The sequence below is a fragment of the Tachypleus tridentatus genome, chromosome 7 (assembly GCF_004210375.1).
Source record: "Tachypleus tridentatus isolate NWPU-2018 chromosome 7, ASM421037v1, whole genome shotgun sequence".
NCBI lineage: Eukaryota > Metazoa > Arthropoda > Merostomata > Xiphosura > Limulidae > Tachypleus > Tachypleus tridentatus.
Window position 1 is genome coordinate 188,785,198 of NC_134831.1, and position 19,378 is coordinate 188,804,575.

The following is a 19,378-nucleotide window of genomic DNA, read 5'->3' on the forward strand; positions in this document are numbered from 1 at the left end:
CTTTAAAAACATCATAAACATACAAACAGACATATAAGGTTCTACTTACAAGTTCAATAACCGTGGAGCACCGCGAAGAGTTTTCGCTCCGATGGCGGTCAGTTTGTTGTTACTGAGGTCCCTGAAACCAAACAAACAACAGTAAACAACTGTAAGAGGTTTCCTTGCAACCTATAACTATATAAAGAAAATTCAGCTAACGTTTCACAGTGTGAACTGTAAGTTCTGTCAGTTTATTTCTTAAAGTGTGAGGTATAAAGGTGACCGACGAAGGCGCACTAAGGATCTATACAACACATGTGGTTTGTATCATTAAAATACTTGTTCAGGTAAAGGGGTTCACAAAAAATGTTAGAAAGTATTCAGACATATACAAAACTATAACATGTCAGTTTAGATACGTTAGTAGTTGATAAATAAACAACGTTTTCCTTTGCTCTAATAAGAACAAAGTTCGAGATTAATGGGCATGGGGCTCGTGGAATAACGTTACTGTTTGTTTAAACTCTATCTGGTAACCGGCATTAAAGGCTAGCCTATTCTAAGTTTGGAAAAGAGAACATACGTTTCACTCTTTGAAATGGTTTCTCCATTCAAAATGTGACATTTAAGAAAAAATCGTATTATTTTTACGGTTTTTCTTCTGCAAACTGTGTTGGTTCGGTAGTAGCTGGTGCTGATGTCCTATGGAAACAAACGAAGGTCACAGTGTTTTTGTGTGTGTGTAATAAGACACAACGTGTTGTGTGATCTCTACAAGTTCGTCTTAGAAGTCTGTGTCCCTTGGAGCATTTCTCATGGATATATTTCACTCATAGCGGTTAAACAATATTGTAAGAGTAAACAAGTAGCAGTTGAACTACAGTGTAAGAGTTAACAAGTAGGTTTTAAACAATATTACATAAGTAAACAAGTAGCAGTTGAACTACAGTGTAAGAGTTAGCAACTAGGTGTTAAACAATATTACATGAGTAAACAAGTAGCAGTTGAACTATAGTGTAAGAGTTAACAAGTAGGTTTTAAACAATATTACATAAGTAAACAAGTAGCAGTTGAACTACAGTGTAAGAGTTAGCAAGTAGGTGTTAAACAATATTACATGAGTAAACAAGTAGCAGTTGAACTATAGTGTAAGAGTTAACAAGAAGGTGTTAAACTATTACATGACTAAACAAGTAGCAGCTGAAAAAATATTGTAAGAGTTAACTTTTAGGAATTAAACAATACTGCAAGAAAATGCGTAAAATGTCACAGATAAAAACTTCTTATGAGTTTACTTTTAGCGTTTAAACAATACACTAAAGGTTATAAACAATATCCTAAAAACTAAAATTCTAAAAAGTAAACAATATGATAAGAGTATAATTGTAGCAAATAAACAATTTTATTTGAGGAAACGTGTAGTGTTTGAACAATAATGGTTGAGAAAACGTTTTAACAGGTAGATCACATTATTTGACTAAATAAACAACGCTGGACTATACGGTTATACAACAAAACGTAGTACAGTTTTGAAAAACAACTGTAGGAGATACGCAGTATTATTTTACCAAAACGTGTATTGTTTGAAGCTACTTGTTTGATAAAACTGGTAATAATTTAAATAACATCCTTTGTTTAAATCTTCTAACGGATAAGAGATTGGAATTTTTAACTTGAATGGCATTTTACAAGACATAAGAGCTTAGTTATGACTACCCTTAGTTTTCAATTACTGACCACGAAGAAAACTGCCATCCGTCCACAGGCCACATGGATTTTATTTTTATTCTTTTAACAAGACCAGCTGTCAATTTTATAACGCACTTACCATTCAAATTCCAACGAAGTTTAGCGGCATCGCGAGTCTTATGTCCATCGAGACTTCCTCAACCCCCACTGACGATGACTCAGCAAAGCGACAAACCGATACTCATGGTAGTTACAGAGAACTCATTGCTCACCTTTGCGCTTTGCTCACCTTTGTGCTTAACAACAAGCAAACAGAATCAAAGTTCCTTTGATTCGAAACAACGTCTAATGAAAAAACAGAAAACTTTCTCGTCAGTCACCTTATTTTGGTTGTTGAATTTCGTGTAAAGCTACTCGAAGGCTATTTCGCACTAGCGAACATTGGAGCCACAGATCCGCAGTCCAGCACACGAACCAAAGGGCCAAATTCGGGCCAGAACTGTATTATATTTCCATGGAGTTACGATATTATAATCTGTGGAATATGATAATTTAACTATTAAATATCTGTTTAATCACGGTTACTTTAAAATTCAAACAGAGATTTCACAAGAACAACAAGTGTGATTTTTTTTCACCTAACTACGGGGGAATATTTGTAGAGTGATATATCACTTGGACACTAAACAAAGATAACATCTGTACTGCCAAAGCAAACAATGAGAGCAAGCTGTTAAAAATAGATTGAATTTAGTTGGTTTTATTCTCTTAAGTACCCAGCACATGCCCTAAGAGTAATTCTCACTGTAGAGCAGAACTTGAGAGAGACGTGCACCAACAAATTATCACTCTGCCACACGTGTATTCTGACAGTTACTGATCATATACCGAAATGCACGAGACGTAAACTAACAATTACCGTAGTCTGAGCCATGAACACTCCACCCAAGACCCACGCACAAAACCAATCACAAAAATTCTTTAGTTTCTTAAATAATCACAACAGAAAAACAATTCACTTTTATTATTATTTATTACTTCCACCCCCACCCACCCCAGTGGCTCAGCCAGTAAGTCTGAGGACTCACACCGCCAAAAACAGGGTTCTGATACTCGTATTGGGCTCATCACAGATAGCCCATTGCCTAGCTTTGCGCTTAACAACAAAGAAACAAATATTACTTCTACTCCAATCGTCTCCAATGGGCTATCTAGTCCTAAATAAATAAAGTCCTCTTGTATCTCATCGTAGCATTATTTGTTAGGGTTGAGTTATCACAACGTTAAGAACAAAAAAATAGTTATTAGAACTCATTCGATTACAGCTTAAAGCAAATTATGGTAACAATAGGTAGAGAGTATAAAAATATGTGGGACACTTTTTGTTCGTTCACAGCACAAATGTTTTGACACCCAAATCACACCAAAAGAGTAAAATAATAGATTACAGATGAAGCAGATTTCAAAAGATCCAGAATCCTGAACAGTTGACTGTTCTTCTGCACGAGTAAAAAAAGTGCTCGAGTTTCGGGACCTTTTGAAATCTACTTGAAATCAAAAGAATATGTTTCTAGAAAGCGTACATATCTTAAAGTTTTGTGATAGTTTGTGGATATTTGTTGTACGTTTTAAGCCGGGTTGCTTTTGCTAGTCCCAAGAAATGTTCTTCAGCTAGTTCCGGGTAGCTGTTCATCTATTGAAGGGAAAGTCCATGTGCATCCACGTGCATCTACAAGATTAAACTTGATCTCTGTCCCGCCTACTCCGTTGCCCAGAATTAATAGGGTCCATCTTTCTTCTTGCTTAATTCAAATTTTTATGCAAACAGTCAACTGTTGTTGGTTGGGTTTTTTTTCAACACTAAATATATATCACTTTTTACATTATATGTAATGAGACATGAGAAGAGCATGTAAATCGATATGTTTCTTAATGTAAGGTGTAAGATAATTCAAATGAGGCTTAACGGAAATTTATGTACACCAAACAGAAATTTGTAGGAGTTCATCTCTGTACCCGTCCCCACTCTCCAATCCCTCACCCCACCCCACCCCAAAAAAATCTAAAAAGGTCACTCAGATTTCTCTACGGAAGGTGAATTATTATTGTGGATGTTACCGATGACAGACTATTCATTCATTCTCTTCTTCAAATAAGCCTAGTTATTTCAAACTACAAGAAACAAAATGCGTATGTCTTTGTCCAACAACTGTAAGACTTAAACGTAGATTTCTTGTCCTTCTTATTTTAATTATTGAAGAATTAACCCTCACACAGTGAGTAGATGGTGAAATAAAAGATCGAACGTGATACCGATCTTACAAATGAATTCAGTTTTGTTTCTGCTTGATGGAAAAGTGTGCCAAAGAAAGAGTTTCTGGTATTTTTGCAAGACGTCCAGCATGGCCAAGCGTGTTAAGGCGTGCGACTCGTAATCCGAGGGTCGCGGGTTCGCATCCCTATCGCGCCAAACATGCTCACCCTCCCAGCCGTGGGGGCGTTATAATGTTACGGTCAATCCCACTATTCGTTGGTAAAAGAGTAGCCCAAGAGTTGGTGGTGGATGGTGATGACTAGCTGCCTTCCCTCTAGTTTTACACTGCTAAATTAGGTACGGCTAGCATAGATAGCCCTCGAGTAACTTTGTGCGAAATTCAAAAACAAACAAACAAACAAATAAAGCAAGACGTCAAATCAGTACTTGCTTCTGAATTCTTTACGAATAAACTCTCTTCAGGTTAAAGGTGTAACGGACGTAATCAACAGACGACATACATTACTCTCAAATAAAACTGTAACTTCTGTGAGATAATTCTAACATATTATCATTGAGTCGTTGAGAAGTAATGTGAGAACCAATCACCAAAGTCTCGCTCGAGTCTCTAGAACTTTCTAACAATTTCTTTATCTTCTGTCTACCAAACTTCGTAAAATCATTAAATTGGGACTGTCCACAAATTACTTTTGACATTTCGCGCGTACTATCTGCGTAGTATTGCCTCATATGGGGTTCATTCACCTCTGGCTTACTTACACTTCACTAAGTTACAACTTCCATCTGAAATATGGCCCGGCATGGCCAAGCGTGTTAAGGCGTGCGACTCGTAATCTGTGGGTCGCGGGTTCGCATCCCTATCGCGCCAAACATGCTCGACCTTTCAGCCGTTGGGGCGTTATAATGTAACGGTCAATCCCACTATTCGTTGGTAAAAGAGTAGCCAAAGAGTTGGCGGTGGGTGGTGATGACTAGCTGCCTTCCCTCTAGTCTTACACTGCTAAATTGGGGACGGCTAGCACAGATAGCCCTTGAGTAGATTTGTGCAAAATTCAAAAACAAACAAACAAACAATCCATCTGAACTTACGTACATCTAAGGCTTCACTTTTCATAAGGTTTCAGGATCAGATTGAATTAAGTACACCTCTGGTTTTATTCTTCACAAGGTTTCAGAATCAGATTAAATTAAGTACACCTCTGGTTTTACTCTTCACAGGGTTTCAGAATCAGATTGAATTAAGTACACCTCTGGTTTTACTCGTCACAAGGTTTCAGAATCGGATTGAATTAAGTAAACCTCTGGTTTTACCCTTCAACAAAGTTTCAGGATCAGATTGAATTAATACAAGTCTGGCATCATTCTTCATAAGTCTTCAAGTCCATATTGAATTAAATACCTATAGCGTCATTCATTCTTCACCAGACTTTAACACCACACTAAACTTAGTGTACCTTCAACTTCACCCAAGAACATTCAGCCATCAGCCAAAATGGTTATTCTTGATTGCAAGGTTTTAGTATTGAGAGCACTGTGACAGAGAATCACTCTAGAAAATAATTACCCCGTCATACGTTAAATTATACCAGATGTACTTCCAGCAGGATCCCAGAAAGTGTTCTCTTTGAACAGTAAATAACACTAAAATTAAGAGTAACAAATATTTTTATTTCTTGCTTTTGAAATTCATGCGTCATGCTGTGTTGTAGCCTACAGAGTGCATAGATCTTCTCGTGATTCAAGAAATGCTCACGTTTTACTGATGTCACTACACTACAAAATTGCATCGTTAAGCGTCCCTGATGTCACGTCATTTTAGTCATTACTGGTTTACTGACAGATAACACACTACTTTACAGTGGTGCAAGATGATAAAACAGATGACCCTTCTAGACAGTCTTCGGCCTCCTTTCGGAAAAATAGTGAGTTACTCCCGTGAAGAAGGAAGATAATATACAAAAGTTATTAAGTGATGATTGTAGACTGTTTATTTGTATCTAGTAGACTATTAAAGTATTTATTGTGGTTGTCTTGTTGAGGTTGTTACCATAAAGATGAATTGTTTAATTGACAAGTAAATTTACGTCAAATTTGATTCAACATTTTGAGTGAGTGAAGATGTTCGACATGAGCCCTTCTCAATCTGACAATTACTACATGTAACAATGAAAAAAAATTGATAACTGAAATAATCCCTTTCACTTGTAAAAAACGAATACATAAATAAAGACACTGCCCAGTGAATATAGCACGGAAAGCCAAAAGACGTAACTGGTATACTAAAGGTAATTTTATCCATGGCGAAATTGTCAAATCAAGAGAGCTTAGTAGGCCTAGAAATGTATGATGAAAAATACTAAAAAGATTTTTCATCGTATTGTGTTTGGTTATTTAACTACGGGTTTTAAAATTTTCCTCTAAAACCGTAAAGATTCAATTAAAGAGAATATGGAGGAAAAAAAGTTACAGCCAAATGACTTTTCCATTTCAGTTATATTTCCTTAAATTAATGTGCTTGAAAACAATGTTACGTCGAAAATTTTACCGAAGTGTGAAGAAACACGCTTTCAGAGAAAATACTTTAATGAAAAACAAAAGTCAATTTAGGTTAAAACAATATAACGAAAAATTATTTTTTTAAAAGTTTTCAGATCTAAATTCGACATGGTGACATTCTATATACATTCTATATATTATTATTATTATTAATGTATTTGTTTTATATATATATGAGTGAAACTGTTTTACAATTTTAGTTTAGTTTTAGGGCTAACTTAAATGTCATAGTCTGGCCAAAACTCAAACGATATCAATAGGACTACGGTCAAAAACACGGATGGTGTTCAACTGATGAATCAATACATTCTAATCATTATATATAATTTTGTTTTCAAACTGCATACTCCAAGATAGACCAGCATATTAACTTAGCTATTTTATTCAATGGGTCAATTTTTAGGTCTGATCTACGAACGTGTCTTTTTTTTTTGATTATTAATTGTTCATAATTTAAAAACAAAGCTAGGTTTGTAGTTCGATTTATCTTTTTATTTAAAGAAAATATTTTACTTACGATTATAAAGTAATAGGGAGACTTAAAACACGTTGTTTATTTTATTGTCTCACACAAGATATGAAATTTCTGTTGTCTTATATTCATGGTTGTTGTTTGATTATGTTACTGCACAATGTTTTACACCCGCATCCCTAATTTTAGTGTTAGAAGTCAATAAGCTTATCACCGAGCTATCGGGACCTCTAAAGTTTAACAATGAACAGAAAAAAGTTTGCCAATGAAAAATATATTTTGCCACACTCTCTAAGAATACAAATTCGGTGAAATTCATCCAATCAGTGAACACAACCAAAAAGTGACAGTTTCCTTGCTTCGTATCCCAACCGATCAGTTTTTAGACTTTTTTGAAGTTGGGATTGGGGCTACGTCATATGCATTTTTTTTATTTGTCTCTTTTTTAAGTAATCGATTAAAATAATTTGTATTTAACTATGAATTATATGTTATAACTTTGCTTTTAAGTCAACTATTACAGAATATTATCTAATTATCCACGTCAAAATTAAACGAAATGACCTGATTTTTCAGTTAATGAACCTTTGAAGGACTATAATTTTCATTCTTTGTGTGTATTACTTTGAAAATTGTTATAAATTCTGTCCATCACACAACCTACAAAAGTTATAAATGTTTTTATTATCCTAAAACGTCAGACTATCAATTTCTACGTATGTTTGTTTCAATCTCTATTGATCCAATGTCACACACTCTGGATTTATACACAGATAAAACTATTGTTCACATAATCTCCTTATGTACGGAATCAACATGTGTTTAACCAGTAATATATAATATGTCATTAGAATCCACAAGTGTTTAGCTAGTAATATATAATATGTCATTAGAATCCACAAGTGTTCAAACAATTACAACATATCATTAGAACCCATAAGTGTCCAACAAGTAATATACAGCAAGTCTCTGGAAGACTGCATATGAAAGTACATTGTGCTAATATAACAGTAAACAGGCAAACAACGAACGATTTATAAATATAACGGCGTGATTTCATTTCGATGAACATTACTACACGTTTCGACAGTATATTGGTGTGTATTTTTAAACGAAACATGTTACAGGTGGTTAGCGCACTTGACTCGTAATCTAAGGGTCGGGAGATTCTAATCCTTATCAAACATACTCGCCCTTTCAGTTTTATGGGCGTTATAATGTTCGGTCAAGAGATGGCGGTGGTTTGTGATAAATAGTCGTCTTTCTTCTGTGTTTCACTGCTAAATTAGGAACAGCTAGCAGAGACAGAGGCCTAGTGTAACTTTGCAAACGAACAAATATCTTAAGGTAAAGAGTATTTAAAATAGAAGACGATTGATTGAATTAATAAACAATAATAAGTTTTTTGAAGAAACCAACGAATTAATCCTATTACTAGAATTCTGAAAGTTTTTATATCACTTTTGTTGGCGTATTTTCATACGGATTAAAAAATTATTCTCAAAACTGTGCCTAATTTTCACAAACGCCAAATTTAATTTTACGTATATCTTTTGACATTAAAACGAGAGCCCGCAATTTCATAACCAGTATTAATGATTTTCAAACAGTACTTCGAAGAGCCACGTGCCAGCCAGGCTCAGTAACGTAAATACTTATTATTAGTTTTCAGAGTTAACCGCATCTGCGAATCGGGATAAAGAGCCAAAAACGACCGTCTTGTTTGTTTTTTTTCTTTTACCCTCGTATAATATACACAAAGAAACAAAGCTTCCACTGATGGTTTATGATGGTTTGGCCCATAACCTGAACAACAGTTTGAAGAATGAAAGATGAGAAAGTTGGCGTCTGATATCTGACCTTTTAACCTAAAATACACAGTCTTTTCCAAACATTATATTACCTTGATCTGCACTAAAGACTGAGAGGACGGTATTTTTTTTAACGCAATGAAGTAATAAAAACAATTAATTCATGAACATATGTTTGTCTCACAACACACGGATCTGTTATAACTTGACGGTTAGGGTAGTCGATTTGCAATCTGCTCGCTCTTTCAGCTATTGGGACATTATAATGTGACAATCAATACCAGTATTCGTTGGTGAGAATTAACCAAAAAATTTGGCGGTAGGTGATGTTGACTAACTGCTACCCTTTAGTCTATCATTTCAAAATTAGGGAATGCTAACGTATACAGCCCTCGCGTAATTTTCGTAAAACTCAGTGACTGTTACGAGTAGAATGTAACTTCTGCGTCAATAATAAATCACGTGGTATTCTGTGATGTTTCTGTTACCAGTAAAATGTGACTTCTTGGCCTATAGTAAACCACATGGTATTCTGTGATGTTTCTGTTACCAATAGAATGTGACTTCTTGGCCTATAGTAAACCACGTGGTATTATGTTACATTCTACTGGTAATAGAAACATCACTGATATTTTGTTAGAATATCTCATGAGATATTATGATAATTTTATTACTGATAATATGACAGTTTTCACGTAAGTTACGTATTATTCTATAATACTCCTCAAACACTGTTATTATGAACTAGTAGACGTTAAATTACAACAGTAACTTACTCTAATCATAAATGTAATATTACATATGTTGGCTATTCTTTATACAGTGCACTTTCCAGTCTCGAGTAAAACAGTCAATAATATTAAACTGTTAATGTGAATTATGTCCCCAAAGTAATCGCCGCTATAAACTGTGATTTTACTGATACAATACACGTGGCTCATAAGTTATTAACAGAACCACGTGGTACGTTATGTTTAAATTATTTTACCATTAAAAAAGCCAAAAGCCGTAATATACTGCTATATTTTTTATAATTAGTTACGTATCTTTATTGATGTTTAAGTATAGAAAGGTCAACTTAATTTTACGGATGAATTGATGGTTGTTTCCCATAAACCACAAGAGTGGTGAAGTGTCCCTTACGCAAGGTCACAATGAATATTTTGGTGTCTTTACATGTAATAGCTGGTAAGTAATTCATTTACCAGTCAGTATACCGTACTCTATAGAGTGGTGAGTGAATAAATAACCTTATACGGAATGAAGGTGAGTTCTTACATAATGTACCAGTAAGGGACTGGGTGTCCCGTTTCCTCCAGAGAACAGTGGTGAGTGAATGAATAACCTTATATAACTGAATGTTCCGTTACCTACAGAAAGCTGTGGTGAGTGAACGAATAACCTTACATAACTGGGTGCCTCGCTACCTACGTAGAGCTGTGCTGAGTAAACTTTAGACGAAATGACGCCCAGAAACTACACTTCCCCCACATACAGTGCTTGTGAGTAATTAAGTTGAACTTATACAAAGTTGTTGGTGAGAAACTGAGCTGTCTCAATACAATTATAGAGAATAATTATGCGTTCTTCTCACAGACTAGCGGTATGTTATTAAGTATTTCCTGTACGATGTGGTTGGTCAGTAACTGAATATCTCTTCAACGGAGTATGGGTGAGTAATTTTGTATTCCTTATACAAAGCAGTTGTTAGGTAATTTCGTATCTATTACACACAGATGGCGAATACTTCAGTACCCTTTAACCAGAGTAATTAGTAAGTAAAACCAAGTGTCCCTAGTTAGGTTTACAGTTAGGGTGATTATTGAGTAATAATGCTTTCCTAGACAGAGTGGTTTGTTTCAATGACATTCTAGCCCAACGAATGATATAACTTTACGAATAAATATTGATTTATGTTTATTCCTGAGTATTAATGTCTATTTTGATGAACGCCATCTACCAAGTAAAACAAAGGGTTTTGAAACGTTCAACAAATAAAAAAATAACGTTTGTTTTATTTGCGTAATATCAAAGACTTGAAAATAACACTTGTATTTAAGGGCCAAATATCGACTTGAAATGACATCTGTATAATATCTGACGAAAATAACGTTTGTGCAATAGCTAAGGGGTGAATATAATTTAAAAAGAAATTTATGTTACATCTAAAGGTTGGATAGCGAGTTTAATTGTCATTCGTTGAATACTTAAGAGCTGAATAGTAATTTTAATAGTGTACTTCTGTGATGACTGATATAGACTAGTTGTTTTAACATTAAATTTATTTGTAATGTTAACACAGTATTTGTGTAATATCAAAGGACTGGGCAGTCAATAATATTATCACTGTAACATATGGAAGTTTCTGCGTAAATACGTCGTATATTTCAGAATCAGATTAAATTAAGTACACCTCTGGTTTTACTCTTCACAGGGTTTCAGAATCAGATTGAATTAAGTACACCTCTGGTTTTACTCGTCACAAGGTTTCAGAATCGGATTGAATTAAGTAAACCTCTGGTTTTACCCTTCAACAAAGTTTCAGGATCAGATTGAATTAATACAAGTCTGGCATCATTCTTCATAAGTCTTCAAGTCCATATTGAATTAAATACCTATAGCGTCATTCATTCTTCACCAGACTTTAACACCACACTAAACTTAGTGTACCTTCAACTTCACCCAAGAACATTCAGCCATCAGCCAAAATGGTTATTCTTGATTGCAAGGTTTTAGTATTGAGAGCACTGTGACAGAGAATCACTCTAGAAAATAATTACCCCGTCATACGTTAAATTATACCAGATGTACTTCCAGCAGGATCCCAGAAAGTGTTCTCTTTGAACAGTAAATAACACTAAAATTAAGAGTAACAAATATTTTTATTTCTTGCTTTTGAAATTCATGCGTCATGCTGTGTTGTAGCCTACAGAGTGCATAGATCTTCTCGTGATTCAAGAAATGCTCACGTTTTACTGATGTCACTACACTACAAAATTGCATCGTTAAGCGTCCCTGATGTCACGTCATTTTAGTCATTACTGGTTTACTGACAGATAACACACTACTTTACAGTGGTGCAAGATGATAAAACAGATGACCCTTCTAGACAGTCTTCGGCCTCCTTTCGGAAAAATAGTGAGTTACTCCCGTGAAGAAGGAAGATAATATACAAAAGTTATTAAGTGATGATTGTAGACTGTTTATTTGTATCTAGTAGACTATTAAAGTATTTATTGTGGTTGTCTTGTTGAGGTTGTTACCATAAAGATGAATTGTTTAATTGACAAGTAAATTTACGTCAAATTTGATTCAACATTTTGAGTGAGTGAAGATGTTCGACATGAGCCCTTCTCAATCTGACAATTACTACATGTAACAATGAAAAAAAATTGATAACTGAAATAATCCCTTTCACTTGTAAAAAACGAATACATAAATAAAGACACTGCCCAGTGAATATAGCACGGAAAGCCAAAAGACGTAACTGGTATACTAAAGGTAATTTTATCCATGGCGAAATTGTCAAATCAAGAGAGCTTAGTAGGCCTAGAAATGTATGATGAAAAATACTAAAAAGATTTTTCATCGTATTGTGTTTGGTTATTTAACTACGGGTTTTAAAATTTTCCTCTAAAACCGTAAAGATTCAATTAAAGAGAATATGGAGGAAAAAAAGTTACAGCCAAATGACTTTTCCATTTCAGTTATATTTCCTTAAATTAATGTGCTTGAAAACAATGTTACGTCGAAAATTTTACCGAAGTGTGAAGAAACACGCTTTCAGAGAAAATACTTTAATGAAAAACAAAAGTCAATTTAGGTTAAAACAATATAACGAAAAATTATTTTTTTAAAAGTTTTCAGATCTAAATTCGACATGGTGACATTCTATATACATTCTATATATTATTATTATTATTAATGTATTTGTTTTATATATATATGAGTGAAACTGTTTTACAATTTTAGTTTAGTTTTAGGGCTAACTTAAATGTCATAGTCTGGCCAAAACTCAAACGATATCAATAGGACTACGGTCAAAAACACGGATGGTGTTCAACTGATGAATCAATACATTCTAATCATTATATATAATTTTGTTTTCAAACTGCATACTCCAAGATAGACCAGCATATTAACTTAGCTATTTTATTCAATGGGTCAATTTTTAGGTCTGATCTACGAACGTGTCTTTTTTTTTTTGATTATTAATTGTTCATAATTTAAAAACAAAGCTAGGTTTGTAGTTCGATTTATCTTTTTATTTAAAGAAAATATTTTACTTACGATTATAAAGTAATAGGGAGACTTAAAACACGTTGTTTATTTTATTGTCTCACACAAGATATGAAATTTCTGTTGTCTTATATTCATGGTTGTTGTTTGATTATGTTACTGCACAATGTTTTACACCCGCATCCCTAATTTTAGTGTTAGAAGTCAATAAGCTTATCACCGAGCTATCGGGACCTCTAAAGTTTAACAATGAACAGAAAAAAGTTTGCCAATGAAAAATATATTTTGCCACACTCTCTAAGAATACAAATTCGGTGAAATTCATCCAATCAGTGAACACAACCAAAAAAGTGACAGTTTCCTTGCTTCGTATCCCAACCGATCAGTTTTTAGACTTTTTTGAAGTTGGGATTGGGGCTACGTCATATGCATTTTTTTTATTTGTCTCTTTTTTAAGTAATCGATTAAAATAATTTGTATTTAACTATGAATTATATGTTATAACTTTGCTTTTTAAGTCAACTATTACAGAATATTATCTAATTATCCACGTCAAAAATTAAACGAAATGACCTGATTTTTCAGTTAATGAACCTTTGAAGGACTATAATTTTCATTCTTTGTGTGTATTACTTTGAAAATTGTTATAAATTCTGTCCATCACACAACCTACAAAAGTTATAAATGTTTTTATTATCCTAAAACGTCAGACTATCAATTTCTACGTATGTTTGTTTCAATCTCTATTGATCCAATGTCACACACTCTGGATTTATACACAGATAAAACTATTGTTCACATAATCTCCTTATGTACGGAATCAACATGTGTTTAACCAGTAATATATAATATGTCATTAGAATCCACAAGTGTTTAGCTAGTAATATATAATATGTCATTAGAATCCACAAGTGTTCAAACAATTACAACATATCATTAGAACCCATAAGTGTCCAACAAGTAATATACAGCAAGTCTCTGGAAGACTGCATATGAAAGTACATTGTGCTAATATAACAGTAAACAGGCAAACAACGAACGATTTATAAATATAACGGCGTGATTTCATTTCGATGAACATTACTACACGTTTCGACAGTATATTGGTGTGTATTTTTAAACGAAACATGTTACAGGTGGTTAGCGCACTTGACTCGTAATCTAAGGGTCGGGAGATTCTAATCCTTATCAAACATACTCGCCCTTTCAGTTTTATGGGCGTTATAATGTTCGGTCAAGAGATGGCGGTGGTTTGTGATAAATAGTCGTCTTTCTTCTGTGTTTCACTGCTAAATTAGGAACAGCTAGCAGAGACAGAGGCCTAGTGTAACTTTGCAAACGAACAAATATCTTAAGGTAAAGAGTATTTAAAATAGAAGACGATTGATTGAATTAATAAACAATAATAAGTTTTTTGAAGAAACCAACGAATTAATCCTATTACTAGAATTCTGAAAGTTTTTATATCACTTTTGTTGGCGTATTTTCATACGGATTAAAAAATTATTCTCAAAACTGTGCCTAATTTTCACAAACGCCAAATTTAATTTTACGTATATCTTTTGACATTAAAACGAGAGCTCGCAATTTCATAACCAGTATTAATGATTTTCAAACAGTACTTCGAAGAGCCACGTGCCAGCCAGGCTCAGTAACGTAAATACTTATTATTAGTTTTCAGAGTTAACCGCATCTGCGAATCGGGATAAAGAGCCAAAAACGACCGTCTTGTTTGTTTTTTTTCTTTTACCCTCGTATAATATACACAAAGAAACAAAGCTTCCACTGATGGTTTATGATGGTTTGGCCCATAACCTGAACAACAGTTTGAAGAATGAAAGATGAGAAAGTTGGCGTCTGATATCTGACCTTTTAACCTAAAATACACAGTCTTTTCCAAACATTATATTACCTTGATCTGCACTAAAGACTGAGAGGACGGTATTTTTTTAACGCAATGAAGTAATAAAACAATTAATTCATGAACATATGTTTGTCTCACAACACACGGATCTGTTATAACTTGACGGTTAGGGTAGTCGATTTGCAATCTGCTCGCTCTTTCAGCTATTGGGACATTATAATGTGACAATCAATACCAGTATTCGTTGGTGAGAATTAACCAAAAAATTTGGCGGTAGGTGATGTTGACTAACTGCTACCCTTTAGTCTATCATTTCAAAATTAGGGAATGCTAACGTATACAGCCCTCGCGTAATTTTCGTAAAACTCAGTGACTGTTACGAGTAGAATGTAACTTCTGCGTCAATAATAAATCACGTGGTATTCTGTGATGTTTCTGTTACCAGTAAAATGTGACTTCTTGGCCTATAGTAAACCACATGGTATTCTGTGATGTTTCTGTTACCAATAGAATGTGACTTCTTGGCCTATAGTAAACCACGTGGTATTATGTTACATTCTACTGGTAATAGAAACATCACTGATATTTTGTTAGAATATCTCATGAGATATTATGATAATTTTATTACTGATAATATGACAGTTTTCACGTAAGTTACGTATTATTCTATAATACTCCTCAAACACTGTTATTATGAACTAGTAGACGTTAAATTACAACAGTAACTTACTCTAATCATAAATGTAATATTACATATGTTGGCTATTCTTTATACAGTGCACTTTCCAGTCTCGAGTAAAACAGTCAATAATATTAAACTGTTAATGTGAATTATGTCCCCAAAGTAATCGCCGCTATAAACTGTGATTTTACTGATACAATACACGTGGCTCATAAGTTATTAACAGAACCACGTGGTACGTTATGTTTAAATTATTTTACCATTAAAAAAGCCAAAAGCCGTAATATACTGCTATATTTTTTATAATTAGTTACGTATCTTTATTGATGTTTAAGTATAGAAAGGTCAACTTAATTTTTACGGATGAATTGATGGTTGTTTCCCATAAACCACAAGAGTGGTGAAGTGTCCCTTACGCAAGGTCACAATGAATATTTTGGTGTCTTTACATGTAATAGCTGGTAAGTAATTCATTTACCAGTCAGTATACCGTACTCTATAGAGTGGTGAGTGAATAAATAACCTTATACGGAATGAAGGTGAGTTCTTACATAATGTACCAGTAAGGGACTGGGTGTCCCGTTTCCTCCAGAGAACAGTGGTGAGTGAATGAATAACCTTATATAACTGAATGTTCCGTTACCTACAGAAAGCTGTGGTGAGTGAACGAATAACCTTACATAACTGGGTGCCTCGCTACCTACGTAGAGCTGTGCTGAGTAAACTTTAGACGAAATGACGCCCAGAAACTACACTTCCCCCACATACAGTGCTTGTGAGTAATTAAGTTGAACTTATACAAAGTTGTTGGTGAGAAACTGAGCTGTCTCAATACAATTATAGAGAATAATTATGCGTTCTTCTCACAGACTAGCGGTATGTTATTAAGTATTTCCTGTACGATGTGGTTGGTCAGTAACTGAATATCTCTTCAACGGAGTATGGGTGAGTAATTTTGTATTCCTTATACAAAGCAGTTGTTAGGTAATTTCGTATCTATTACACACAGATGGCGAATACTTCAGTACCCTTTAACCAGAGTAATTAGTAAGTAAAACCAAGTGTCCCTAGTTAGGTTTACAGTTAGGGTGATTATTGAGTAATAATGCTTTCCTAGACAGAGTGGTTTGTTTCAATGACATTCTAGCCCAACGAATGATATAACTTTACGAATAAATATTGATTTATGTTTATTCCTGAGTATTAATGTCTATTTTGATGAACGCCATCTACCAAGTAAAACAAAGGGTTTTGAAACGTTCAACAAATAAAAAAATAACGTTTGTTTTATTTGCGTAATATCAAAGACTTGAAAATAACACTTGTATTTAAGGGCCAAATATCGACTTGAAATGACATCTGTATAATATCTGACGAAAATAACGTTTGTGCAATAGCTAAGGGGTGAATATAATTTAAAAAGAAATTTATGTTACATCTAAAGGTTGGATAGCGAGTTTAATTGTCATTCGTTGAATACTTAAGAGCTGAATAATAATTTTAATAGTGTACTTCTGTGATGACTGATATAGACTAGTTGTTTTAACATTAAATTTATTTGTAATGTTAACACAGTATTTGTGTAATATCAAAGGACTGGGCAGTCAATAATATTATCACTGTAACATATGGAAGTTTCTGCGTAAATACGTCGTATATTTTGTGCAATATCGAAAACATCGACAAGTGACTCTTGAAGCAACATTTGCTGTCATACCTAAGGTCGAGTCATGATATTAATATGATACTCTATCAACGTCAATGTCATGTTTTAACTAAACAACTGGTTGTTACTAAGATTTGTTAACAGAAACGCCAAGCAGTCTAAAAAAATGACTACTGTTGCTACAATAGACATAAAATCAAGAATGACCTTAAACCACAGTTAATGTGGGGGGTGAAATGTATTTAAGTGAATCAGCCGATGTTCATCTCTAATTTGTGTATCTTACAACAGGGCTGTATTTCTCAAATTTCGCGTGGTTTCACAGTGTAGCAATAGTGGAAAGTTTTGGAATTCATTTGAAGGGCGGATAAGGCAAAATTCTAGTTGGGTAACTAGCCGCACGATTGCGAGAAGGTTTGTTTGTAGTTAATTGCATAGTTACCACTACCGTGCCTACCGCAGGGATCGAAACCTGTTTTTTCGCCTTTCAAGTCCGCAGACTTGCCGCTGTGCCACTGGATGGGGCCGTTTCAAAATGGAGAGGAAGGCAGTGTTTTTCACCCTCTACATTATAGAGCATATTTCTGAGAACCCCACTGAGCCGTATAGCTAAAGTCTAGGTGACCTTTGGCCTTCTGTTCTGTTGGTCCTGGGGGATTCTCCGCCCCATTATATCGGCGAAACGCGCCTGGTTCTCAAACAGTGGTGTGTTTCATAGTATTCCTAAAGTAATCAGGTACATACACTGTGTAGCACAACGCTTGTGTTTCCTGAAGAAGTTCCACCTGCCTAGACAAACATGTTACAGAATGGGTTTCACGTGTCGTGGTGGCTCCCTGATTAACGCGAAAGAAAGAAATTCAATACAACAACGCCTGAAACTGTTTTATCCCTTCCCGTGGGAGTTTTACATCATCGATCCAGAGACAGCCAGCTTCCTTGCAATGTTAATGTCTCTCACCTTTTTCCCACTGATGATCCACGTTAAGCTTTATCAACCATTCCAAGTCATGCATCTCTCGCAACGAACAGAGTCAACCCGTCTGTTAAGCTTGACACTAATAGCCAACTAAGCGACAGTAATGAGCAATATTTTATTTCCTGCAAGACATCCTTTGGTATAGAAACACCTTGATCTCTGACTGCCAGAGACTGCCACGACTGACAAAAACCAGTCTTGGAAATGGACAATGTCAAGCAAGACTAAGGGCTGATGCCACTTGCTTGATGGAAGAGGGAAGCTTATGGGGACCTCTGACACATGCTTATCGTAATGATGGACGGTTATCCAGGTTAATCCATCTTTTCATGTCTCAATTCATGTGAATTGCACAGACTAGTTAGGCCTCATGCTAGCTCTTAAGTGAAGCTATAGCATTATCAAAATGGCCACCCTTAACGTAACGTATTTCTGAGGGTGAACTTACAGCTTTGAAGTTGTAAAACAAAAAAGTCCAACTATATATATAACGTCATGTAGCACGCATATCTCATAATATAGTGTCATAAAACATCTCATGACGTTTAAGTTGATGCACTGTAAATTTTTTTACTGTTATCAAACAACAGAACCTTATGACTATAGGTAATAACAAATTTCTTATACAAAATAAATAGACGATAAATAACAATTCAGAAATATGTAGCGAATTATGGCAACAAAAACAATGATAGGATATATAAATATGAAAAGTAAAACATACAGTCAAAAATCAACAAAATAGATCAGGAATATCAGATTAAAACGGGAAAATAAATAAAAAGAGGGGTGTAAATCATAAACGATAAACAAAATGTGAGACCACAACAGGAAAGAAATATGGCCATTATGTATTAAACTTTAACCTCAAAGTTACTGTGAGAGAGAGAGCTTCTGAAATTTTCTTTTCTACTGGTTCTACAAGGTCAAATCCTTCTATAAATGCGGCCCCACCTCTCAAACAACCCCCTATTTGGCGAGAATCTGACAGGTGCTGCCCCTTTAGAACAAGCCCACGTGAGGGCGGAACGTGCTACACATGAAAAGTGGCCCGGTAAAGATCTTGATTAGTGGCCACAGCTATGCATTTATCTTGAATGGAATCAGTTTCTTGTTGACACAAATCCTTAATCAAAGAACAAAAATAACCGTGTATCATAACG

General features: G+C 34.6%; 1 protein-coding gene across 7 annotated transcripts in view; it reads right to left on the reverse strand.

Annotated features, from left to right (window-relative positions):
- The window catches only part of LOC143257525 (protein slit-like), a 305,134-nt gene that overhangs the window by 165,156 nt on the left and 120,600 nt on the right, over window positions 1-19,378 (reverse strand). For 6 of the 7 annotated variants that reach the window (XM_076516317.1, XM_076516315.1, XM_076516313.1 and 3 more), the window contains one exon: window positions 50-121. In XM_076516317.1, the coding sequence (XP_076372432.1) occupies window positions 50-121 (72 nt within the window). Of the gene's footprint in view, window positions 1-49; window positions 122-1,810; window positions 1,830-19,378 lie in introns of those variants that run through there. The other variant, XM_076516318.1, reaches the window with a different exon arrangement.